General features: G+C 42.1%; 1 protein-coding gene across 1 annotated transcript in view; it reads left to right on the forward strand.

Moving 5' to 3' along the window:
* The window catches only part of SLC35F1 (solute carrier family 35 member F1), a 398,948-nt gene that overhangs the window by 337,240 nt on the left and 34,184 nt on the right, over positions 1–27,524 (forward strand). Inside the window, exons 4-5 of the mRNA XM_040965276.1 lie at positions 21,804–21,963; positions 27,269–27,425. Of these exons, the coding sequence (XP_040821210.1) occupies positions 21,804–21,963; positions 27,269–27,425 (317 nt within the window). The remainder of the gene's footprint in view (positions 1–21,803; positions 21,964–27,268; positions 27,426–27,524) is intronic.

The raw sequence follows: 27,524 nt of genomic DNA on the forward strand, positions 1-27,524 counted from the left end.
TCATTATTTTCAAAGGCACAGCTTTCATTATGCATGAACATAGCTGGAGTAGTATACAAAATAGTGACTATCCAAGGCTGTCAATGGTCTGAACCTTGTAATATTAAATATGTTACTTTAAATGTCAAAAAGGATTCTGCAGATGTGATTAAATTCTGATGTTGTTGTGGTCAGGTTATCACAAATTACCCAAGTGATAATGTAGTCCCAGACGTCCTTTGGAGAGGGGCAGTATTCAGGGTGGGTGTGATGTTGGAAACAGACATCAGAGGGTCAGAGGGAGAGTTGAAGTTACACCATTGCTGGCTCTGAGGACGGAGGGAGGGCCCACAATCCAAGGAATGTAATAAAGAAAGAAAGCAACGGGACAGAAATTTGGTCTGGCAGTTAGGACACTAGTAAAGATGCCCAGGTGCCACATAAAATTACCTGAGTTTGTTCCGTGATTTCAACTCTTGTCTCCGGCTTCCTAATGTAGACCCTGGGGGATTGCAATGATGGCTCACGTGTTGGAGTTCCTGCCATTCACATGGGAACCCTAGATTGTGTTCCAAGCTCCTGGTTTTGGTCAATCCTACCAATTTTATCCAATTGGGGAAAAGAACCAGCAAATGGGCAGTCTCTCTTTCTCTCTCCCACTCCAATAAAATAAGGTGGGGTAGCTACAGTCATGGCCTTGCATGTGCCTGTGATCCCATATGGACACCGGTCGTGTCCCAGCTGCTCCACTTCCCATCCAGCTCCCTGATTGTGCCTGGGAAAGCAATAGAGAACAACCCAAAGCCTTGGGATCCTGAATCAACGTGGGTGACCCAGAAGAAGCTCCTGGCTCCTGGCTTTGGATCAGCTTAGCTCTGGCTGTTTTGGCCACTTAGGAGTGAACAGAAAGAAGAACTTTCTGTCTCCTTTTCTCTGTAGATTTGCCTTTTCGATAAAAATGAATAAACTTAAAGAAAAAAAGATACAAGAAGGCGAGGAAAGGTATTCTATCCTAAAGCCTGAGGAAGAAATGCAGCCTGACAGTACCTTGATTTTATGACTGTGACCTTCAACACAGTCAGATAAGAAGGTTTCACAATTTAAGCCACTAAATTTTTCATCATTTATTAAAGCATCGGCAGAAAACAGACACAACAGGAGACAACATGTAATTCTTTACCACCTGCCAGTGCTTTAATGCTCAGATCTGCCCCACTCCAAATTCTATGCTGAAATCCTCACCATCAGTGTAATATTATTTGAAAGTGTGGCTTTTGAGAACAAGTTAGGTTACAAGAGTGGGGCCTCAATTAGTGAGATTAATGTCCTTGTAACGGAAACCTCATTGACTTTCCTTCTTGATTCAATCATGCTCAGAGACAACAAAGATAATGCCATCTCTGAACGAGGAAGGGAGCCTTACCCAGACACTGAGCCAGCAGGAGGCTTGATCTTAAATTTTTGTGCTTTATTGGCTGTCCAGTCTATAGCATTTTTGCTACAGCAGCCTCAGTGGACTAACATACTAACCCCTCAGGCAAATTTAGAAGGCCTGACCTTGGAGGACATTCTAGAAGAACCAGACACATGGTCTGTAAGCAGATTTCCTTTTCCCACATACACTCACGTTTCCATTGCTTGAGAAAAAGACCCTGCTTCTCCCTTGTGATTTTGAGGATGCCAGTTCTTCCAGTATCACCGAAATGGGCTACTTAAAGAAGCAATTTCTTGCTTCCTGTCAAACATAGATATGCAGGAAAGCACTTCTGTGACTTAACTGACTTCTGTTAACAAAAGGGCTTCATTTGATTCAGTCTCTATATAAAACTTACTTGTAAGGAATAAAATATGAGTACGTCCTTGCAGTTAAAAAAAAAATATATAAGGGGATGAAAAGAATACATGTAGCCTACTTTTTACCCTGACAATGTATTTGAGAAATGTTGGTTCATAGGTTGGTAATAGTCCATAAACTGCTTTAAGACTGAAAGATGCAGTCTTCAAGCTTCTGAGGTTTTTTTAAGACTTGAACAGTATGAAATCATACAAACACCAACATCTAAGAAAACAGCAGTTATTTCTAACTCCATTCTTCCATTCCTCCCTCTTTTTGTATCTTCCTAGTTGAGCTATTTCAAATTCAAGAGCCATTGAACAGGAAGAAGACTGTGACTGGGCATTTTCTGGGGTCATTAAGTAGGGACGGAGCTCTGTGGGAGTGTGCCTGGAGAATGACAACTGGAACCAGCTACTCACAAAGTGCTCACCTTTAGTTCCTTGTGCGAGAAATCATCTCATGAGGCGATTTATGCAGTACCAGTTACTTTAGAGACAGAAGATCTCCCAATGTGGTTCAGGAAAACTGAAATTAGTCATGGCTTCCTTTGTTATTCACCCACTCCGTTTCTGCTATCTTCCATGCGGTGCAATAAGTACCACAGCACTCTGCTCAGAAGTCACCTGTTCGGGAAGCTCTTTCCAAGTCTGTCAAAATCACAACCTCCTGCCCCATTTCATACCGCCTATCCTCTCCCCTATTCCACTTCACTAAATGGTTTTGGTTCGCCATTGGCATATTGTATGTTTTCCTTCTGTCTTTTCCTATCTATGATTACAAACTCAGTAAGGGCAGAGATTTTTTTTTTTTAATTGCTGGATATCTTTTTTTCCTAGGATGGTACTAACACATAGTAGATTCTTCAAAAGTGTTTTTGCATCATTTGATAAACTGCTTAAGGGAATCCTATTGTGTGCTGAGCATTTCCTCAGCTACAGGAAATAAAAACAAGTACAGGAGAGTATTTATGGAAGGAATGTGCTTTGGCATGATAAGTATACTTCTGTATTATAGAGATTGGTGGGAGCCCCCTGAGAACACCTATTCTGGACTTACAGAGCCAGAGAGCACTTCCTGGAAGGAAAACATACTGGCTAATCTAAACTCTGAAAGTCTGAGTAGAATAGGCAAAGGATGGCAAAGGACAGGGGTGTGAGAACTCAAGGTCAGGTGAAGAGTGTATCTGAAGTTCAGCAGAAAAGGCAACTGGAGTTACGTACTTGGATGTTGTTGTTCTCATATAGATTAGTGCTGAAAGTCATGGTCTGAAAAGGTGCAATAAGGTTTGTATAAATGGAAAAGCAAAGGAGCCTGCAAACTGAACCTTGAGGCAGCCTTTAGAAATAGTCAGGGAAACAGACTGGGAAGACAAGACCTATGTGGAAAGAAAATTGGGCGGATACAGTACATCCTGATAGCCAAGCCAACGAGAGAGAATCCTGGGTGTCAGTCTCTCAGAGTTCAGACGTGAGCATCTATCACCAGGGGTGCCATTCACCAAGGAAGGAATCCTGGGAGGAGCAAGCTGAGGACAAAGACAAGAGATACCTTAACCTGTGCTGAGCTGTAGTCATTTTAGGACATCCACAACTGAACAACAGGTGCTAATATGGCTCTGAAGTTCAGGAAATGGGTGTAGATTTCAAAAGTAAATTTGGAAATCTTGAGCATAGAGGTAATTTTTAAAGCCAGAAGAGTAGATGAAATCATTCAGGGTAATTTTATAGCTAAGCAAATGGGGCACTATGGGAAAATTCTAGAGGATAACATTTGAGATGATAGTAGAGTATGAATTTGGAAATCAGGTCCAAATGGAGGAGTCTGAGAAGCAGGCCTGAGGGATGGAATGAAAAGCAGCGTTCCAGGGAAATGTGGTCCACGAGAGCATTGAGAAGAGGGTCAGGTCCCTGAGGAGTAGATGGCTGAAATGAGCCAGTTGTTTGTTAAGTTTAAAGGTGATTGAGAACAAGAGGAAGAAGCATTTAGTTCAGGCAGTTTTATTAGTCAAGGGAGTTTGATGGACTGCTCCCTGGCAGGAGACAGCCTGGGACCACTTCCACATGACAAGGTGATTGCAGGAGGGAAATGGTCACCACGGAAAACAACGCTGAGCTTTTATACATCTTAGGCTTGGAGGATGGGAGAAGGTAGCAGCTTCTTAGTTTGTGCACCTGTAGCCCAGGCCATCCTAGTTGACTGTGACAAGGCCAGAGTGATTCCTGCAGGGCATTCCAGACCTTCCTTAGGAGATGAGGCCAGGAGAATCCATTCTGTTCTCACTCTCACTCTGCCTCAGGCCAGATTCTGCTCTGCAAAACTTAACATCAGGCTCTAAAACAGAATTTATTTCTTAGTGGTGCTGATGGTCTTTAAGATAGAGAAACCAGATTGCAGTGACATGAGGTGTTGAATGGATGTTGAAGAGATGGGGACAGTGACTGAACACAACTCCTTTCAGGAAGTTTGGCAGGAAAGGTAGAGGGGGTGATGACAGCCAGCAAGTGGTATATATAGAATTTGAAAATAAGAGAGCCAAGGCCTGATGCCTGGGACATACCAACTTTGAGGGGCAAGTCTACAAAAGGCAGAAGGAAAAGTCAAAGAGGTAGGAAGGAAATTGATAGCTAAATCCAGACAGGAGAGAATTCAAGAGGAAAGGGGTCGGTAATGCCAAGTACTACAGAGGTTAAGCACCATGAGCTGTCAAACGTGGATGGCTGTGCAGCTTAGTATTAGAGACTGATGAAAAGAGCTAGCCCTGAAGGGACAGCTTGAGGAATAAATGTGGCCAAGAGAGAGGCAGTGATTATAGATTAATCTTCATAGCCTTTCCAAGAAGAGGGCAAGAAATAGCTACAGTGTGATTGGGCATCAAGAACTGAATCAGGGTATGCCTCTATGGTGAGAAAAGCAGTCAGCAGAAAGGGATGAGGGATGTGGGACAGCAGCTGGAGCAAGGTCCCAGAAAGAGCAGGAGGGGAGAGTTTCAAAAAACAGCATTAGATACATCTTGCTGGAAGGGAGAAAATGAACTGGAGGAAAGAACCCATGAAAGAAAGGTGACTGTCTGCCTGGGGCAGGTATTGAGGGGTGTGTTCCTTCTCCTCACCCCCAAGCTATAGAAATGTTAGGCACGTATCAGATATCCTATATACTGTGTTGAATGAATAAATAACCAGTCCAAGGTGAGAGAAATCTGATTTTGCCTTTTTGCTAACAAAATCTGGAATAATGAGTTAGACCTAAAAACAGAACCAAAAAGTATGAGATGCTTCCTTCTTGCTTTTGAACTAGTTTCTCCCCACTCTTTTAATGCTGGGATGAATCAGAAATAATGCAAAATTAATGTAGAATTAATATTTTATCAGAAAACTTTCATTTCTTTCAATATGTGCTGTGAAATGTGTACCTGCTGTAATGTTACTATGTTCTTATGTTCATGAATTATGTAAGAAAGAAATACAAGTTAGGGCTTGGATGACTGAAGGCCATCACTTCTCCAAAAATACTCAAAATAGAGACTCATCACTCAAAGCAAGGGATTCATAGTCTCAGAGACTCTGTCTCAAAACTGACGTTTCCTCTGATGCTAAAAATGCAGAAAAACACTCCCATCCAATGCCAAATTTTCTGTCTGTCCTGTGGAGCTCTTAATGCAAGAGAGTGAATAGCCTAGCCAGCAAGGTACTGGTCCAGCCTAGGCAAGCAGCATTGGAATTGGACCCCATGTAATTACTATGCTACATAGACTGGTTACGTGAGATCATTTTGTGCAGAGAATGGCAGAGCTTAGGTTCTCTTCTGATTCCCACACTTATCTCCATATGACTTTGAGAAAGTTCCCTATCACATTCAGACCTCCGATTTCACATCTGTAAATATGGGAAAGCAAGAGTCCATCGCTGTGCCTGGCATAGAGACATGGTAAATGTGCATTCCTGACTGATCGTGGAATGTCTATTCCAATACTGAGAACTTGTTCTTAAGGCTTGTTAAAGCTCCAGTCAGGCTCAAGGTGGCTCACCCAGAAAGTGCTTGTGTCTGCAGGGACAGCACTGCTCCCAACAGTGGAGCTGACAAGCTCATGTCTGATTATCTATAACTTCTGGTCACTCGGACTTCTGGGTCTTGTCCCAGATGTTCAGTGTGTGGTACTCTCTTTCTTTTGAGAGTTAAGGTTAAAAAAGTAAAGTGAATGTGCTCATGGGACTAACAGTTGTGATAGCTGGCACAAGGGGACATACAAAATCCATACAGTTAAGTCCTTATCAGTAGAAAAGGGAAGATTAGTTTGATGAAAATCTTTTTTTCTTAGTCCCCAAAATAGGACATTTCCTGAAAAACAGCTGTCATCTAGTCTGCACAGTGACATCCTGTATTATGTAGAAACATGGCTTCATCCAGAATGAATAGTTTTTAAGACAGTAAAATGTAAACATTAAGTGCTAAGGTGTCACTGTGAGAAAGCATGAACAACACAGGCCTAGGAAGGAAACGAATATGGAAGGGAAAGGTGGGAGAGAGGCAGGAAAGGCTTTGTGGGATTACACCCGTGGTTGGATTCTCAAATGCCTCTGGCAGAGCTATATACCTAGGCCAGGGAATTATAACAGTTACTGATAGCAAGTGGGTGTATTTCTTAAACAATATTTCTCCTCAGCTAGACTGTCAACCTGAAGAAAACTGTGTGTATGTGTGTGTGTTTGTGCGAGTATGTGTGTGTTGCTGATTTTTGTCTTTTTAAAGACCCTTTCCTGTTAACACTTCAGTTTTATTCACCGGAGATGAATTTGTAATAGCTGTCACTTTTAGAAATAAAGGGAACCTTGCCAATTAGCAGCAGAGAAGAGAAAGTGGAGAGCAGTTCTCTTTCCTGGAATCCCCTCCAGTTGCCTCAGGTTTAGCCTCTGACAGCTGAGCGGTGAGAGGGGCTTCTCCCTGCAAACAGCCGGAGGGGAGCGTTAATGAGAAGCTGAAGGGGGTGAAGGAGTCGGCAGGCACTACATTCTGATGGTGGATGAGGTCGCCTCATTATGCTCTACTGGCATGTAGATTTTTTTTTCTTACCTTAAAAACCACCTACTTCCCTTGAGTAAGGTTGATCTGATTCTCATTGATTTTTACAATCTCATAATGTGCATTGTTTTACATATTTTGAAGTAGAGCGTGTTTGAGAGGAGGAATTTGGAAGCCACAGGGAATTGGGACCATGCAATTATAAAAATTCAGTTACCCCATTCAAAGATAACCAATATTAAAGTTTATTCCTATAGATTCTGATTTTTCTCCTTCTGGAGATTTTTCTAGTGTATTCATTTATTTATCTGAAATAAAAGTGCTTGACAGACAAAACTGCCAATCCACTTGTTCATTCCCCAGATGCCAACAATAGCCTCCAATGGAAGATGAAGCCAAGAAGCCACCAATTCAATCCAGGTATCCCACATGAGCGGTAGGGACCCAAGCATTTGAACTATCACCCACCCCGCCAAGGCACACGAGAGCAGAAAACTGGAGTGATGAGTGGATGCAGGAGTGAAAACCAGGCATTCTGATACAGACTACAGGCATCCCAATCAGCCTTTTAACCACAAGGCCACCTGTCTGCCTCCTTGCTTCCACATACTTTATTCCTAATACCGCAATGTAGATCCTCAATCAAGAACCTAGCCTTTAAATGAAAATGTGTCATCAAAAGGTGGTGAAAGGGTAAACCTCTGTTTTGCTAAAGATAATCCCTTAATAGGGATTTTAAGGTCTCCAACCCCTTCTAAAAGCTGAAAGAACGCAAAAAAAAAAAAAAAAAGTCTCCAGACTTTTGCTTGCTCTACTCCCAGGGGAGAACAGGAAACTGAAAATCTAATCAGGCCTCACCGCTGGGTGGGATGGTGATGCTCTAAAGGAGAGCGAACCTCCAGGGTGCCTCACTCCTGCCGGCTCTGTGCGGTGGAAAGGGCTTTCCCTTGCTAGGAAGATCATTGATCAGTGTCTAGGAGCTGGAGACCATTTCCCCAGTGTATCTGTCCCCAGAAGTTGAGGAAAGTGAAGTGCGAGACAGAAGACAATGCTGCCTTTTTCATTCCGGCTGCTGTTTGAGCTCCATTAAGTTCTTCTGTCTCTTAGGTGAACCATGGGAAATTGCCAATATTCCATGAATTTAACCTGCAAAAGCTGACTATTTCAAATAGGTCAAGCTATTATTTTTTCTGCCAGCTGGATCCCAGAGAAGTGGGCACTGAAATACAGTGTGTGGGGAAGAGGAGAGTGAAACTGCTTACTGGGACACTTGCATTGCTAAAATATTTCAATCAGATGGCCTGCTAATGCCCCTCAAAACAGCTGAAGCACTTGAGTCCCTGGCAGCCATGAGGAAAACTCAGATGCAGTTCCTGGTTCTTTTTTTATTGCAAAGTCAGATTTACAGAGAAGAGGAAAGAAAGAGAGGAAGATCTTCGGTCCAATGATGATTCATTCCCTAAGTGACTGCAACGGCTAGAGCTGAGCCAATCTGAAGCCAAGAGTCAGGAGCCAGGAGCCTCTTCCGGACTCTCACATGGGTGCAGGGTCCCAAGGCTTTGGGCCATCCTTGACTGCTTTTCCAGGCCACAAACAGGGAGGTGGATGGGAAGTGGGGTGCCAGGATTAGGACCGGCATCCATATGGGATCCCACCATGTGCAAGGCGAGAACTTTAGCCACTACACTACCATGCCAGGCCCAGACTTCCTAGTTCTTGACTTGGGTCTAATAAATAAATCCTTTGAAAACAAACAAGTTAAAAGGTTGTGGAGGAGAAGAAAGTAAATGGTTAAAACTACAGGCATCCAACACTGAAAAAGAAAACAGTGCCTATAACGTTTTAGACCATCTAAATAGGTGTTCAGCAAGAGTGGTCACAAAATGCTACATTCAGCTTTTCTGAAGACAGTGAAGAATTATATCTTGAAAACAAAGAACAAGCCATGCTTATTTTTTAGGTTTGTAAGTACAAAGTTGGGAATGCTGCTGAGATTTCTGAAATTCCTGTTCTTCATTTGCAAAGCAGCTCTCCCACCTCAGCTATCTAGACTTCTTGTCATCTTCATCCACATTACAAAGCGTGAAATCAAGAAACAAAACACCACAACTACTTTATCATGCTCTGTTATTTTTCTTTTTTCATCAGCTAAAGTAACTAAGAGAGAGAAAATCCAAGATGCAAATGAGATCTTTTAGATAGCCATCTCTACTTTTATGTAAAGAAGTGGCCTATGGTGAGCTTTTGGTATAATGATAAGATTCAGTTTCACATTTCTTTATCCCATATTGAAGTGCCTGGGTTCAAATATCAGCTCTGCTTCCAGTTCCAGCTTCCTGCTAGCACACATCCTAGGAGTCACCAGGTGCACCTCTGGGAGACTCTAATTGAGGTCCAGGTTTCTGGCTTTACCAGACCCAACCCTGGCTTTCGCATGCATTTATGGAGTAGGTCAGCATGTGGAAGATCTTTCTGTCTCTGTCTCTCTTACTTTGAAGTTGATAAAATAAACATATATGTATATGTTTTACATAAGCCTACCTACTGGCCTTTTTTGAAGCACTAGGCAAACTGCTTTGTTTATGCTTTGAATTATGTGGTGAAAGTTGAAAACAATCATTTCAAAAAGAAAAGTTGACAATAGGTCCAAATATATTTAAGTATTATGTAGGATTATCTGTTTAAATACAAACAAATTAACACCACCAAGATGACTAAAATATAAACACATAAAAAATCAGAACAGTGATACATTTTGATAAGGATACAGAAAAATTATAGCCCTCACACATTGCAATTGTGATTGTGAAATGATGTTGTCACTCTAAAAAATAGTTTGACAATTTCTAAAAGTGTTAAAGAAAGGGGTGGGTGTTTGACCTAGTGTTTAAATACTTGGGAAAAAGCTGTCAACCCACAGCAGAGTCTGAGCTTGGTTCCTGATTCCAACTCCCAGTTCCACCTTCCCACTAATTGACTAAAGCAATTGTATTCCTGCCACCACTGTGGGAGACCAGGATTGCATTCCTGGCTCCTGGTTTTGGCCTCAATATCCAGCCCCAATTTTTTAAGGCATTTGAAGGGTAAACCTTTAGATGAAAATCAGTCTCTGTCTTTTTCTCTCTCTCCCTCTCTCTTTTCCTCTCAAACAAATAAAAATTTGTGAAAGTGTTAAACACAGAGCCCCTATATAAGTCCATATCTCAGTATCTCACCAAATAAATGTTCCTCACATAAGCCTGTTGATAAATGTTTAGTGCAGTATAATTCTTTTTTTAAGATTTATTCATTTTTATACTTGATCTTAGCCAAAAGGCTAAGAAGTGATAAGATTTATTCATTTTTATTGGAAAGTCAGATATTTACAGAGAGAAAGAGAGACAAACAGAAAGATCTTTCATCTGCTGATTCAGTCCTCAAGTGGCCGCAACGAATGGAGCTGAGCTGATCTAAAGCCAGGAGCCAGGAGCTTCTTCTGAGTTTCCCAAATGGGTGCAGGGTCCCAAGGCTTTGGGCTGTCCTCTAATGCTTTCCCAGGCCACAAGCTTGGAGCTGGAAGGGGAGTGGAGCAGCCAGGGTACAAACCAGCACTTATATGGGATCACAGGCTATTGTGCTGGACCTTGCAATATAATTCTTAAAAGAGAAAAAGAAATGTCTATTAACCGAAATGTCTACCAATTAAGCAACAAAAGAAAAAATGTATACCAAAATGTATTGCTTGGCAATAAAATAATTCAAATGTGAGGTGCTGATAGGTACTTTCATGGGGAAGAATTATGAAAACATGCTAAACGAAAGAGTCTTTCACAAAGAGTCACTTATTCTATGATCCCAAGTTCCACAGGGCAGAAAGCAGAACAAAGGTTGCCAGGAGCAATGGGGAGGGAGGATTGGGAAGAGAGAGCTCATGGAGACAGGGCTGCTTTTACGGAGGATGAAAACATTCTGAAATTAGGTACTGATGATGGCTGTGAAGCGCTACGAATACACTAAAACTCCCATAACTGTATACTTTTAAAAAGGTGAATTTTGTGACAGGTGAAGTATATCTTAAGGAAAAGAGCTAAATCTAATGACATGATAAAGTATCTGAACTACAGGCTCCACATTTTTTTTTCCTAAAAAACAAGACGTTAGAGTCCCTAGAGTGCAGGAGCATTAATCCTGTCTATCACAGAGCCCATAAAAAGTGGGGACACAATCAAAATGTACTAAAGAAAATGAATATATTAACTCCTTATAGGATTCCCAAGGCAAGATAAGGCATGTCATTTATATGTTTATTTCCCAAAACTTCCAATCGAAACATGCCCACAACATAAAAGAATGAACTTCTAATTTTTCACACACTGTCCGACTTACCAGTTATGACTTCCACACTTGTCATTCCACTAATTTTATTGAACACATGTCTTCTAAACAATAAGAATTATATCTTCTTAGTTTCTATGAGTGTGGAATCTATTTAACTGGTGTGTGTTTGTCTCCAAAATGTCTTTATGAGCACAAATTGAAAACCAACACTTTAACTTGTGTGGTTGAGGCTGATGATTATGATATCACAATATTTTTGACCGACCAAGATTTTTATTATACAAGCTTGATTATAAGGTTTTGATTATTAAATGCAACTGCGCTATATGACTGAATAATCACAAGTTTGACTTCCACTATATAAAGAATTCAGAAAGTAGTAAGCAGAAAAATCACTAATCCTCAAGCGTATGAACAAGGACTATGAACAATAATCAAATCTTTTGTTGTTGGTGGTGGTGGTAGTCAATAGTAGAGCAATTTTATTCTATTAAGTTAGATAATATACATGAAATAGAGAAATTCCCAGAAGTGTAAGAACTAACAAAGCTGACACAAGAACAAGTAGAAAATCCAAACTGCTCTATGACTTGTAAAGTATTTGATTTTAACTATAAAGATCCAACAAAGTAAAACTCAAACCAGAGGGCTTGCTGGCAATAAGTCTCCCAGAATTGTAGCCTGTGATTCAGGCTGGCTGCAGGTGCATCATTCTCCTACTCAGAGCATCAGTTTCCTGAGCTGTGAGACAGGGATTGAAGTCCTGACATCCGATTCGTTGGTGTGGAAGGAGAACATCTGCCAGGTCCCCGCACACAGCAGCCATCGCTGCAGTCTGGACTCAAACAAGACAAGGGGTCTTGGAGGAAAGGTTCAGGAGACTCAGGGTCGAGGCCCAGCTCAGCCAGATGCAAGTGTGATGGGTCTGCAACGTGGATCTGCTTGCCTCATCCCTGCAAAGGGGTTGCTTAGCCACCTTCCTGATCATGGCTTCATATCACCCAAGAAGCTCTCCAAAGGACCCAGGGCATGAACCACCCTGCCCACAGTCAACGTGATCCTGACTGGGGGTCTGGCTCTCAGGCGAGGATGCCTGACGATCTCCCAGGGGAGATAAGAGGCTGCCAGCTGTGAATCAAACCACTATACCAAAGAGGAATAATCAAATCTTATGAAATATATTCTCTTTGATTAATGAAAATTTTAAAATAAATACAAGTACATAAATAGGGGAAAGTGTAAATCATTTTCTCATGCCACATCTCATAAACACAAAGTCCAACAGCTCAGTGCTGGTGGGTTGTCAGAATGACCCTATTAATCCCGTGTTTGGCATTGGATGTATCAAGGTATCTAGACGAGGAACACCTCTGTTACAGGTTGGTGAAGGACTTTTGTTTTATTATGCTTAGTGTATAAAAGTGTATTCATTGCAAAATGGTCTACTATCTTTCACATGTGTTCTTGTATGTAGGTCTTCTTGAAAATTCCTCAACATACTGAAGCTTCTTCATTCAGGCTTTAACTTGGCCCACTTGGAGAAATGAACCAACAGAGGGAGATCTCATACACTGTCTATCCCTCTATAACTTTGCCTTTTGAATAAATATGTACATTTTTTAAACATAAATTTCTTTAAAGCACCATATATGTGCACATACATATGTACACCAAAAATGTTTATGGTCAACATGATTTCCTTGCAAAATAGTTAAAGCAGAGTACCCAGTATCAGAACAACAGGCTGTAACTGCATGGACTTTGGGATCCATGTGCTCAGGTTCTTGGGCATGTACAGCATGGCTAGGTAAGGTTGCTGTGTGGCACTTCCTTCAGTGTAGAACCATCCTGGGCCAGGGTTTAGAGAGGCTGGAAAGAGCTGGGGAACCAGGGAAGGGGCAGCATTCCATGGATTACGGAAATTTCCTTCTGAAGCCTGAGCAGCAGTAGTGGGAGGGAACCTGTAACTTTACCTGGGTAAGGCAGGAGCACTGGTGGCCCAACAAGACTTCCACTGTCTCCCCATCTCACCCCTGTGGGACTAGAGTATCCTGCATTTGAACTGAGCAAGGCCCTAAGCCCTGGCAGGGTTACTGAGGGAGGCAGCACCCTCCCACCCACCACCACCCAACTCCCACCCCTGGCAGTCCCACCCTATGCACCTGTTAGGATCTATGACTCCTTTTGTCACATCACAAATGTAGAGTTTCAACTCATGTGGCTCAAACACTTGGGAAATATCCTGCAAAATCAGGATAAAACTGGGGCTACCGCCAACCGTAAGACACAAGGCAGTTTGTAGAAGGAGATTTTGCTGATACACAGTGAGCCACATCAGTGAGACTATCTGTTACTTAAATATGGAGAGCATTGTGACCAAATTGGAGACCACTAGGACCGAGTTGAGGCAGAGGGCGAGCATACTTTGAGAAGCTGGGATCAGAAGCCAGATGGAGATGGTTTGAGGCATGTTGGCAGATAGAAATAACACTCAAAGAAAGGGAGACACCTGTGGATGTTGTGAGAGGAATGGTGTGTGTGTGAGAGAGAGAGAGAGGGAGAGAGAGAGAGAGAGACAGAGAGAGAGAGAGAGGAAATAACCAAATGTGACCAAGGACTGCAAGGAAAGTTACACTGGGAAAATGATCACAAACTGCATGAAGAGAGATGGAAGGGAGAATGGGAGGGAAGTTAAGTGAGGCCACACTCCTCCAATATGCAGGTGTATATAAATTCAGTTCTATTCAATGTTGACAGTCTTCTGTTTTCCTAGAAGCAGTGTCAGCCTGGACTTTTTTTATTTAAGGAGCTGACAGCTGCACTCACAGTCTGGTCTAGGGAACCAGAGATTAGCATCTTAGTCTCACACTGACGTGTATTACTCTTAAGTTTCCTTGTTTATAAAATGAATATGGTCCCTCAGAAGACTATTTGGAAGAATATGTAGTTATTATAATTTCACAAACTATGAGTATAAACTTAATGCAACCTACTGTAAATACTCTTTAAACCTGCAGATTCATATACTAGTCCTGGTGCTACTGACTTTATGAAACTTGCCCCAGGTAGAAAGCATCATGTCTCTCAATACCTCTGTCGATAAGCTCAGAAAGCAGGCTTGTAGACCTTCCTGACCTGTGTTGTCCAAAGAGAGTGAAGTTAGATTAAGTGACTTGGCAGGGGCAGAGGGCTGGGAGGATGCTGTGTCAATCTAAAAGATATGAAGATTTTTCTCTCCAAATTGTTTTTTTTTAGTATTACTTGAGGTTTTTCACAGCACAACACAGTGATGAAATCATATTCATTGCTTATTTGTCATCAATATTTCTTTCAGATGGAAAAATGTATATAAAGGAAGTTAAATCAGCTATACACATTAGTGACAGGGTCCATTGTTTTTGTTCTAATAGCCCCAGTAATAGGCATGTAGAACTCATCTTTTTTAGTTACTCTATCACTTGGCTAAGAAGTTAAGCTACCAGAAAACTATTGGAAAATTATTTTGTCAGTGTGTTTTATGCTCTGACTCCAGGGGAAAACCTGGATCAAAAATCACTAGAAAATAATAGCCTGTATACTAACAGCAGCTGTCAGTAGTTCCTTTGCTGTAGTTACAGATGGATGGTGAGACCTCCAGCTGTAGCAATTAAGTAGCCCTTCCATTAAAATATTTTTCAGAAAAAGTCATTATGGCACAAGTACTGCTGATTCCAACAGTTTTGTGACCTTGAACACATCTTTTCACATCTAGGAATTTGAAGACCCCTAACTTTTAAATAAAGGGTGTCTTGGCCATTCTGTGCAAAGAACATATTACTCTTCCAAGGCATTAGCAAATGTATAGATTGGCCAGGAGCCAACAACTGTGAATGCCCTCTAAACATCCTACGTCAGTCTTGAAAAGGGAGAGATTGTTCCACACACTATACCAGAAGCAACCTTAAAGATCTCTAACATAATTCTGAATATTATACAAGTTACTGAGTTCTCACTGTAAGACAAACACAAAGCTATCCTTGCTCCAGTATCCCAGGGATCCTGGCTTGCCTATATCCTTCTTTCTCTTCTTTGTGAAAGTCTTCCCCTACTTCAGGACCACCAGACACTTTGAAGTGATAACTTTCTCATGCAAACTATGGAAGAGATTGATTCTAAGACTCCAGAGCTTTGGGATTTCTAATGACACTGAGAACAACAGGCTTTACTTCAGCCCTCCCCAAAGATTAGATGCTGGCCTAGTTTATCCTCATTAACTCAGAAATGGAGTACTAACTGAAGACTTCCCACCAGATAATGAAATCCCAATTGTAGAACAAGTAGCTACATATCTTAACTTGACGCCATCATTTTAAAGATGGTGGTCATCATTTGACCACCTTATTTTTGCCAATGAACAGTTTTCATGGTAAACTAAAAATTCATTACACACTGACGTGGCTTCTGAGGACAATTATCTAACTTGATTTAATACAAGGAGATTTCAGAAATTTCAATAAAACAAATGGAATGGAAAAGATAAGCATTGTTTGATGCCAAGGTTTTGAAATCCACCCATACTTTTTTCATAATACACACTTAATGATGTACTTGTGACCTTGTTGAAAATCCTTTGTAGTACCACTTTAAGTAGGATTGTTAACTGTGCAGTGATTTTGTGTGCTGCATGTAGTAAAGTGCCACGGCCCGCCATCACTTCCCGACCCCCTCTTCCCCCTCCAGTGTGACCTCCAGAATCAGCCCCCAGCCAGCACAGGGTACTGAGCAGCCGCACGGTCCTTTCTCTTTCTACCATCTCACAACCACAAAGGGAACAACTAATTCTTCCAAAAGCTTATTTTATTTTGCAAGGGAGAAGACGAGTATGCCAAGAAGCATAAATATCTTCCCAGGTCACCAAGAGCTGTGCAGATCAAGATGCTGAGTGCTGTTTATCATGCCAAGGAGCCACTCTTTCATTTAGGAATGCTTCCCAATCACTTAGCTGTGAAGGCATTTGGAGATGATAACTAAAAATATTTGTATGTGTTTTTTATTAACTGTGGTTGCATGTTTCCCACGAGCCCAACAGTATTCTAGATGATGGGAATGAGGTCTTACCCTTATGGACCTCCTGACATGTGGGGGAATCAGTCATTATGCCAGTAATTCCATATTGAGCACAATTGCAATTACAAACAAGAAATACAAGGTGGCTTTGAGGAGTTCATGGGAAATGGAATTAAAAGATAAGTTTATTCTTAGTGCAATTTTTTAAAAAAAATACATACTTTTTTCCACAATATGCATTTCTGATGAACTTGGGTAACATGTCAATACTGGACGCAAGAACATGGAACAGGACCTGAGCTAGCCTGGTTCTTGTCCTGGTTGGTCCTGAGCTAACGTGGGCATCAATCATGTTATCATGAGGAGACAATGTACAAGTACAGGCTGGGTGGAAAAGGAATTAGGAAGTTCTGGAACTTTCCTGAGTATTCTAGAGTAGGTGGACAACTAGGTGAAGGCCGTAAAGTAGGGAGAGGCTTGTTCCAGGGAAGAACCAATGACATCCAGGAGCTGAGTTTGGGGCATGTGGCATGTGAAGGCTGGAGAGATGTGAAGAGGATGGGACTGTTGATCTTTGGATGTAGCTGCTGAGAGTGAAGTGGTATTTGGAATCTATTTCATGCTGACTGCTGAGGAATGGGGTAGGGTGGGATGGGAGGCACTTGCTTAAGATCTTATCAGGAAACTGTAGCAGACAGTGGGACAGATCATAAAAGTTTCTTCACTTGGCACATGGAGTTCAAGGTTTTGTGAACATCATTTTCTGATGATTTTTGCACAGTTGATCAGGGTGCAAAGAGTCAAGGCTATAGGAAAGTGGGTAAGTGCTGTATCTGGGAAAAGAGAAAAGATAAAGGCAGAAGCCACACCCAGCCTCCCAACCATTCCAGAGTCCCTGATGTGTTGTATGCTCCAAGGGTCCTGCTCAAGTGGTTTTGATAGTTCAAGAATTCTGAATTGCTGCCGATCTTGCCACTCCAATCACAATGAAATCTCTCCAGAATCCACTGGATGACAGAGTCCACCTTAGAGTCTCCGTTTACCATATCTTGGCTGGAGTAGTTGATCAATTTGTTCTGTCCTCTATCCTCTGTTATGGTTCCAGGTATCCTCTGCAGGTTCTAATGTACTGCCATATCCTCCATGTTCAACTGGCTTTGCTGTCTACTGCTCCATCTAAGCCACTGAGGAGGCCCAGCTCTGATACATGCATTCCATGGTCATACCATGGAACCTGCAATTCTCTCCACGGTTGGAGTTCTGAACCCACTGGTTCAGTTGGGAGGATCCCCAGAGAAACCTCGTCTGAGGTCATTCCAGACCTAATTCTTGTGTGTACTTGCCAATACAGGGTCCAGCACAGACTCAGCTTATGCACACATTGGTCGTTGCAATTGCTGGATCAGTTCTGTCTCCAGCCACATCTCTTATGCAAACCAATGGGTGTTAGAGCCCAGCCTGATCCTGCCCAACACATACTCAGCCTTCACGTAAACCAACAGGAGCTGCAACCTAGTTGGAGAGACCCCCAATAACCCCTGCCAGGCCCACCCCTTGCCAATATGTACAACAGACTGGTCAACATCCCATTCAGCTCTCATACATGTCAACGGGCATTGAAGTCTAGTTCAATCCAACCATCCTCACCATCCAGTCCACACTGGTGCCAGTGGGTACCACTCTGTCTAGCCATGCCTGCCCCTACTCCTGGCTCTTGTGCTCACCAGAGGGAGTGGCAACCCAAGAGAGGTACTCACTGTTTCCCTGATGGGCCCACTCCCACCCCTGGAGCTTGCACTCTCCAGGTGGTTCTGCAGTTTAGCTTAGCAGAATTAGCCACCAGTGCCATCATCTGCCAGCCGAACCACCCCCAACCCCCCAGCCCAACCACCCCCAACCCACTCTGGCTAATGCATGCACTGGTAGGTACAATCAACCCATCCTGCCTTTCCCCCTATCCAGCTCACTTGCAGACCAAAAGATATGAGCCATGGCCAGCCTGATCTGCCCCCAGTCTCAGCTCTCAAACTGACCTGTGGGAGTAGTGGTCCAGCAGGGCGCCCCATATAGGCCTCCTATTGTTTTTGCTCCTTACTTCTCAGGTCTCACATGTGCTGGTTGAGCACTGCAGCCCAGTCTAGCATGGCCTGCCTCACCTTGGCATTTGCCAGTGGATGCTGTAGCCTGGTCTAGCCCAGCTCCTTCCCCTGCCAGTTCCAACTCAAACTGGAGGGAGTTACAGTCTATCCCAGCCCAGTCAAGGCAGATCCCAGTCCCAGCTCTAATGTAAACTGGCTGGTATTGCGGCCTGACTCAGCATGACTCACACACCATTCTGGTTCTCTGCTTTGCCAGTTGGTGATATGAACTGGCCTAGCCTGGCTTGCCTAAGACCTGAGCGAAATATATGCCAGAGGGTACCATTACCTGCCATGGTCTAGGCTGCTCCCTGTCTTGGTTCTTGCACTGATCTGCAAGGGCTATGTCTCAACAGAGGAGTTCCACAAGCTCCTCCATCAGAGCCTCTCCCAATGCCAGATCTCGCACACATCGGTGGGTCCATGGGCCAGCCCTACTTAATCCACCTTCCATCATGGCAGCAACAGTGACCTTTCCTGGCAGGCCACCAGTTCTGGCTTTTACTGTTGATGTTACAGCCCAGCCAAGCCTGGTCAATACCCAGACACAGCTCACACATAGCTCAGCAGGGGCAGAGACCTAGCCCAGCCTGTCCTACACCCACCGTGGTTCTCATGCACACCAGTGGATGCAAACCCCAGACCCTGTCCACAGTTGTGCTGAGGGACAAGGCAGCCATGTCCAGACCAGATCACAGCCCCCACTCCAGCCCTCACGCTCACCAGTGGGGAACCACAACCTAGCCAGGGCATCCCTTTAGCTCCCCAAACAGGCCTGTTCCCAGCCACAGATCTTGCATGGTTCTGACCCAGCTTGGCATAGCCCCTCCTCTGTCTTGACCTTTGCCTTTGGATGCTGCATCCTGGACTGATCCAGCCTGGCCCCAGTCCTGACTCTCATTGGAGGGTGCTGCCAATGGCCCTGCTCAGTCTGCTCCCATCCCTGGCTCATGCAAACCAATAGGTGTGATAGCTTAGCCTGGGATGACCTGAATTCTAGCCTGGTTTCTGCACTTGCCAGCTGGCAGTCAGCAATGCTCCATGCTAATAAGCACAGCTCAGAACTCCCATGTGGACTTGTGCATCGGACTGACCCATAAAAGTCATCAGGTCTCTCCCCTTCAAACCACCAGGTCTCAGTCCTCTCGCTTACCTGAAAGTTCAGTGGCCTTGTTGTTTGGAGTCCTTATGGAGTCATTCCTCACCTACTTATGCAAGGATGTCCCTCAGTAGTAATTCCTCACCAGGGCATGAATCATTGCTCACCCTCCCTGCAAATCCACCACCCCAGCCCTGTAGGACCCAGCTGGGGGAAGATGCCTTCTGTCCTCACCCTTGACAGCAGCCTGGGACTGCTCAAGCTGTAAGCATCATTTTATCTAGAAGAGATGCTGTTTTCAACAGCACATCCAGAGGTCTTACCAGCGAATGACAGAGACCAAATCAGTCCTACATGGCCAGAGCATAAGTTTCTGGGAAGAGCTATAGACCAGAATGGTAGGTTTCATAATTTACAAAATATATATATATTATCTTGGAGCCTCATGTTTATCCCTGGAAAAAGTTGGCAGAGCTGTTTTCCTCATTATACTCAAAGGATACTGAATTCTGACACTCAGAGTCTACTGGCTCCTGGCACACAGGTCTTCTCATTTCACCACAGAAAAGTGAACTCTTCACCTTTCTTGGTCAGATGGACCCTCACTATTTGTACAAAATATATGGGAAACCAAAATCAGCCATGGCTTAGTAGGCGGGGCCTCTGAGTCTTCAGTGCTAGCATTTCATGTGAACACCAGTTCATGTACAAGCTGCTCAACTTCCCAAGCAGTTCCCTGCTTAAGGCCTGGAAAAGCAGCAGAGGATGGTTCGAGTCCTTGGACTCCACCTCCCACAAGGGAGACCTGGAAGAAGGTAACGGCTCCTGGCTTCAGATCCACTCAGCCTCAGCCATTGCAGCCATGTGGGGAATGAACCAGCAGAGGAAGATCTCTTTTTGTCTCTCCTTCTATCTATAACTTTGCCTTTAAAATAAAAACAAAATAAATCTTTAAAAACAAAAGAAATCGAATAGGTTTTTATTCTCATACTCTGTTCAACCATCTCCTTTTCACTTATTTTATAGTAGTATTTTAAAAGTACTTACAAAACTTTTGAAGCTAATGTTTATATTTAAAATAGTATGCTTTCTTATAAGAGTAAATGACAGAGATAGAATTAGTGTTTTTAACTGCTGGTGAAGAGTAGTTGTCTTGGAGAGATTAACTTGAACTTTTGTCTGAATGCTAATGATCTTGTACAGTGTTTAAAGACTTATGCCTCCTCACTTCCTATCTCAGGTCAGTTCCTGAAGGGTGGGACCACATGGGTAGCTGAGTGTGTTTTCCTTGTGGTGCCAGTGTTCCTAGGCTCTGAGGAAGACACGAGACTGAATGCCTTCTCTTTCCTCCAGGATGGTGGATGTCTACAATTAAATGAAGAGAATAAAATTTTCCTTTATGTTAAGAGGTTTTTTTGAATGTATTGATTTTGTATCTAGGAAAAAATTCAAACTCGGGGAAAATACCAGGGTAGTTCAAAATGTTTGTGAAAATATGAGTTTGGGGTCAGTGTAGTGGTATTGCAAGTTAATCTTCCACCCACAGAGTGGGCAGCCCCTACAGGCACTGGTTCTTGTCCCAGGTGCTGCAGTTCAGGTCCAGCTCATTGCTTAGAACTGGGAAGGCAGTGGGGGATGGCTCAAGTCCTGCACCTTGTGGGAGACCTGGGAAGAGCTTAGCTTCCTGGCGTTGGATTAACTCTGCTCTGGCTGTTTGTACCATTTAGAGAGTAAACCAACAGATGGAAGATCTCTCTATGTCTCTCGCTCTCTGTAAAATCTGCCCTAAAAATAAAAAAGTAAATATATCTTTTAAAAATGAGTTTATTGGTGACAAAACTTTTTCATAGTAGGTGGAAAATATGTAGTATAGAGAAACCATAGCTGGAAGGACTGCCATTGTGATCCAGTGAGCTAAGCTGCTGCCTGTGATGCTGGCACTCCATATAAGAGCACTGCTTCAAGTCCCGGCTGCTCCACTCCCAATCCAGCGCCCTGCTAAGCAGCAGAAGGTGGACCAGGACTGGGTGAAATTTCAGGTGCTTGGCTTTTGCCCAGCCCAGATACATCCAACACAACACTTTGGGGAGTAAATCAGCAAATGGGAGATTTCTCACTCTCTCTTCCTCACTCTCTTTTTGTCTTTCAAGTAAAATAAGTTATTTTAAAAAAAGAATTTACAGGAAAAAAAATGTATGTTGGTATTTAAAGAAAAAACTTACACCAAAATAAGTTAATTTTGAAAGTTCACTTTTCTGTGTATTTCTTGAAGCCCTCTTATGTAAACCTTTCTTTCAGAGCTAAATTCCTTATGTGCTCATGAATAGCCCTCTGAACTGGCTGCTCTTGCTTCCCTTCCTGCCTCTCCCAGCTCCTGGACTGTTTCGTGATCCCAGTGGTGATTTTGCTGTCCTGGTTCTTCCTACTGATCCGGTACAAGGCTGTGCATTTCATCGGCATCGTTGTCTGCATCCTGGGCATGGGCTGCATGGTGGGAGCCGATGTGCTTGTGGGAAGGCATCAGGGAGCAGGTGAGTGTTCAGATGCTCAGCTGGCTGGCCTCTGTGAGTGAGGCCAAGATGTTCATGGTGGAGTGGAAGCAAGGGCAGCAGGAGCTCCTCACTGAAAGTATCCTGAGTGAAGGAACGTGGCAGAACACAGCTTTTGTGCCAACTGAGAAACAGCCAGTGTTTCAAACTTGAAGGCTGTAACCAGCTGGCTAGTGATGGTGCCAAGGAGCTATTGCACTCCCAAGGTACAAGGGCTCTCCTCACACTTTTAAAACCAGCACTAATCCTGCCAAGATTGAGCTTTCAAGCTCCTGGATGAATATTTGAAATTCAAAGGCCAAATTAGAAATGCTCTATATTTTTATGAGTGAGTACTCAGTTTCTTCATGCCTAAATTTTTAACCCACTGATTTGATGGAGAAAGGCCAGAAACTGGGGAGGGAAGGTCAGTATTGGTGTCAGCCTGTAAGATAAAGCTTCATGACAAACTCATAAAATTGCCATGAATCTAATGGGGAACACCTGATCCAGGAAAGTTTCCAGAAGGCCCATTATAAAACGTTGAAATCCTTCAAAATCTACCAGAAATCCTTGTGTTAAAGAAAATTGGAACAGAATGGTAGGAGTGGGGAGCCTTTAACATGCAGAATGGAATAGGAAGGACCCATCTTTTCTTTAGTTCTTGGAATTGCTGTTTGTGAAATTGGTTGATAAAGAATCATAAATGGGCCCTCCGTCTTTTAGAGAGCAGGCCATGTAAAGTCTCAGAAATGATGTCATTTATGCCACACCACAGAACTTGATGGCTGAAAGAAATTTCTCTCTCTCGATGTGAAGTCTGAGACAACAAGATCTAGAAAAGCCTGTTGACTGATCAATGGTCACTGCACTGAGAGACCAGGAGCTGGACCCCAGGGCCCTGACCTCTGCACATTACTGGGAGCTGAAGACACAACAGAGTGAGGGAGGGCAGTCTCAGCCTCATAGTCCCGTAGGCTACACAGCATTGTCAGTGCCCTCCTCAATAGGTGCACTGAAAATGTGTATTGCAGCATGTCCAAGATTCTCCTCTAAGAACAATGGCTCCACAGGGTACCAGTGGATTGTCTGTGGAAAGGCTCCAGTCATGTAGAGACAGCACATGGACAATCTCTTGTGCCCTTAGCTCTGAACATCCTGCCTGACTGCTTGCAAGTCACTCATCTTGACCTTCACCTTCCACTTCATAATTTGGGGAGACAATTATTGAGATAAGCCTAGTTGTTTAAACCTACAGTGTTAAACAAAATGAGTTGACTTCACCAGATTGTATTCCCTAATCCTCTAAAAAAGAAAAAAGTGTCCTTGCTTTGAAGTGAAGATTTAAGACAGTAGTACTGTTTAACAATAGAGTATAAGTCCTTCTGAGGCGTTTTCAAACTGGTCAGTTTTCTGAAACCATGTACGTGTGCCTAAAAGACAATAGAAGGATGGTTTAATCTGCCCTTTTGAATCTAATTCAGCCCACACTGCTGTTGCTTTTGGTGTATATAAAGTACTTGTATGAAAAGAATGAATTTTACAATCTGCAATCCTATCTGTGCTATTGAAAATGTGCCCGAATACATGGTATGATGCTTCAAAGACAGCCCAGGTATGTGATTCATGGGCTCATTTTACAAAGTCATGATTGGAAATTCTTTACCTCTGTAAGATAATTAAAATAGGGAACAATTTAAATTGTCATGAATTCAATAAAAAAGAAGAGAACAGCTACACTGGTATTGAGGTCAATATCAATTTAAAATTTGTATGCACCATCATAAAAAAATGTTACATCTGCTTTCACCTTTATAGAAGAATTAGTTCAATTGCATTAATTAGCCAGGGCCATAAAAACTTTTCTAAAAACACTTGAGGCACTTACTGAAACTTTAATCAAGCATTCATGAGATGTAAATTGTCATCGCCATATCAAGAGCTTTTCACAGGAAAAGCAGAATCTCTGACTTGATCCTTTTTATATTCCTTAATCCATGTTTCACCTTACCTTGAGATTTTGACAATTCTGTCTCCAAATACATTGATTTTGATGCATTCCAAATTATCCTGACTTCATTATAATGAAAGTAATTGTTTTAATTCTACTTTGGTGGCATGTTTTTCCATCAAGTGCCCAGAAGTTTTTCATTTTGATTTTAGCCATGCTAGAGGAGCACTCCAGATCTAACATATCAATGTCAAGGCACTAGATAATGTGCCAAGAATAGAGTTTAGAGGAAGCTTTACCAGCAAGGTCCTCACTGAAGGCTGAGGAGACATCCTCACTCCTGGCATGCGAGGCTCTGCTTTGGAGCCTGTGCAGCGATGTACACATTTGGGAGGATGCAAATAATGCTCAGGTCTCATCTTGTGCATGTCACAGGTACATCTGAGCACCACAGAAGTCCCATGCCCCTGAACTGACTCAAAAAGTGTTATCTTTTCTAAGTTTATCAGTTAAACTCATTGGATCTAAAATGTGTCCTCTCTCTTTTGCACTGTAGCTTCCTGTTGGCATTATTGGCCTTTTCTGAAAGTCCAACTGTGTGTCAATTGTCTCATGGGGGTGTTGGCACTGGGAAAATTGGAAAGTGTGGCACAGAGCATGTAATAGGAGTAGCTCCTGAGACTATCACAGCAGTTGGATCATATCAGAAGGATTTACAAAGGCCAAAAGGCTGTTCCTCCATTATGTTTTACTGTCCTAGAGAAAGTTACAGATACTAAAGAGAAGAGTAGAAAATAATGGAATTAAGATAAAACCTCATCACAATAATGCCTTATTATGAAACATATTTTTATCCTTTAAAATATCCTCTTTCAACCATAATATATTTATTGTACTTTCTAGGTCATTTATTAAATATGGTAGATACCCACAACAATAACTTTTTATTAGTAGATTATTTCAAGGGAAACAAAATATTGTCAAAGACCATATAACAAGCATTATCAAGTAAAAGTGGCATTTGACTGCGCACTGTTACCAGGCATTTTCTCATACATTTTATCATTCACTCTCCCTAACTGTGTAAAGAGTTTTTATTCTAATCTTTGCAGCTGCAGAAACAAAGTCTCACAGAAGATAAGACACCTGTCTAAGGGCTTAACACTACAAAATTATTTGGCCCAGATATGAAATGTACCTGTTCTTCTGCAATAGCCCTATGTCCTTAATTTTATGTAACTGTGACTACTATAAGAAATATATAACTGTTTTACCTGGTAAATTAGAAACTTAGATTCCAAGATATTGAGCTTTTGGTGCTGAAACCGAGATGTGCTGTGAAAACGAGCTGCTTTATCTCCCTTTGTGAGACTCATATTTTCAATAAACTTCTTTTATCTCCCAGCATTACACACACAAATACACAAACAATTTTGTTTGTACTTAAACAAAAATACAATAGAGAAAATTAACCCTGTCAACACACATATGACTGGGTTTATTAGCACCAAGGAAGAGTCTAAAATGAAAAATCTCAACCCAAAGAGACAGGGGGCTCTATTCAAAGGTAGTTATTATTTAACTTAAACATTAATGGTTGATGATTGGTTTAACCACAATTTAGTGAACCCGATAAACATCAGATGCTATGCTGAGCAGTTTATGTGTATTATTTTATAGTATGTTCACAATCAGATCATTTTGAAACAAGTAAACAAAAATTGAGAAAGGCTATATAGGTTTCCCACTGGACAGATATGATTACATCCAACTTAAGCTGAATGAAAAGCTGTTATCCCTAAGATCTATACCATATGGTGAACTAAGGCCTTTTCAGTTAATTCAATGCTTTTGGTTATTAATTGAGAACTTAAAATGTCCCAGACCAGGATCTGCACTGAATATATAGCTGAGTAAGTGACAATCCATATTTTTCAAGTTTGCTTTCTTTAGAGAGTAAGTACATGGCAGACTAAGACACACAAGGTAACAAGTAACCGACGTGGACTAGAATATGGTGCGAGCCATTCACAGAAGCTAACCAGGTGAAATTTAGAGGGAGTAAAGTGGCAGATCATTTTGAATGTCTCCATTTACCCAAAAATCTCAACATTATTGTAGGTTGTGATTTCATACATATTAAGTAGTATCGTCCCTGAGCATAATTTATTTAACTGTGAGCATTGTGCAAAAGTTAGTACCATATGCCAGTTATCTGTTGCAAAAAAAAAGCATACAAAATAATGAATAGTGTTGTAATTTCTAGTTCACTAGGTAAGAATTTTCATTATAAAATATTACATCTTATATCAAATACTTCTCTATATAGGATGAGTATAAATCTTCATTCTGGTTAGCTTAATTATTTCTAACTGCTAAATTTTAACATATGCTAAATCATATATATCTACTTTAAAGTTATTTAAAAACCGAAAACTATAATCACCAATATTAGAATAAAATAAGAGATAGTTAATTATTTTGACAGTTATTCCAGAAGATACTTCTGAGCTTGCAAATATTATTATGAAAAATTAGCGCTGCATCGGTGAAGACTTCGAGTACTACTACTGGTGTAGTCAGCAGAATGGGCCACAATTGTACAAAACCAGAGCTTGAAAAATATTAATGAGACTGTTCCCTAAAATGGTGTATCTCTTTTTAAAAACTTTACAAAGACAAATTAATGTTCCTCTAATTCCTGTTTAAATAGTTCATGTGATTTACCTTTCCTGAATTTATTCATATAAAATTAATTTTATTAACCAAGAATTCTGTTAAGAAGTACTTTTCACGCTTGATGAGTACAACAGTAATTGATACAATAATGATACCATGTCCTCCCAAGGTTGTAAAGTGCTTCCTGAGTGAGAGACTGAACCACATTAATGATAATTCCAGTTATGTGTGTGTGTGTGTATGTATGTGTGTTTTATTATATTTGAGGAATGACGTAAAAACATTAGCCAGTTTTCTAAACATTTCACCCTGTCACAACAACAGCCTTGGTCTTCTAGAAGCTGCTCCCAGAAACCTCCGGCCGGGTGTGCTTTCCCAGCATGGCCTAGCCAGGTCTGCTTTCTCAGCAGGGCTCTTGTTTCAGCTGCTGAGTGGTGCTGACTCCTGCTTCCTGAGCCCGGTGAGGTTTTCAGGCCTCAGCATCACCTTGCAGCTCTATTCCCTGGGAGGTGCCTCTAGAGCCCACCCAGCAACTGTTAGGAAATCTCACTTGGAAATGAAAGATTTTTCTATATATTCCAGAAGTGAATAGGCAAAAGAAGCACAATGGATGGGTGCCAGTTTCTTCTTAAGGCATTTTTTAATGAAAGTATGTCTGGTCTCTGTTTTGTTCCCCAGGAGAAAATAAGCTGGTAGGAGACCTTTTGGTCTTAGGAGGAGCTACACTCTATGGCATCTCTAACGTCTGGGAAGAATACATCATCCGAACCCTGAGCCGAGTGGAGTTTCTGGGGATGATTGGTCTCTTTGGTGCATTTTTCAGTGGAATCCAATTGTGAGTAACACTGATAGGAAATCCAGACAGTGAATACTACCACGTCTTGCCCTTAGGGTGTAAAAATCAAGGCTTATCACTTTCTAGAGATCTTACAAA

Source organism: Ochotona curzoniae, unplaced genomic scaffold (genome assembly GCF_017591425.1).
Source record: "Ochotona curzoniae isolate NIBS_2020 unplaced genomic scaffold, NIBS_Ocur_1.0 scaffold_3890, whole genome shotgun sequence".
In the NCBI taxonomy this organism is placed as follows: domain Eukaryota; kingdom Metazoa; phylum Chordata; class Mammalia; order Lagomorpha; family Ochotonidae; genus Ochotona; species Ochotona curzoniae.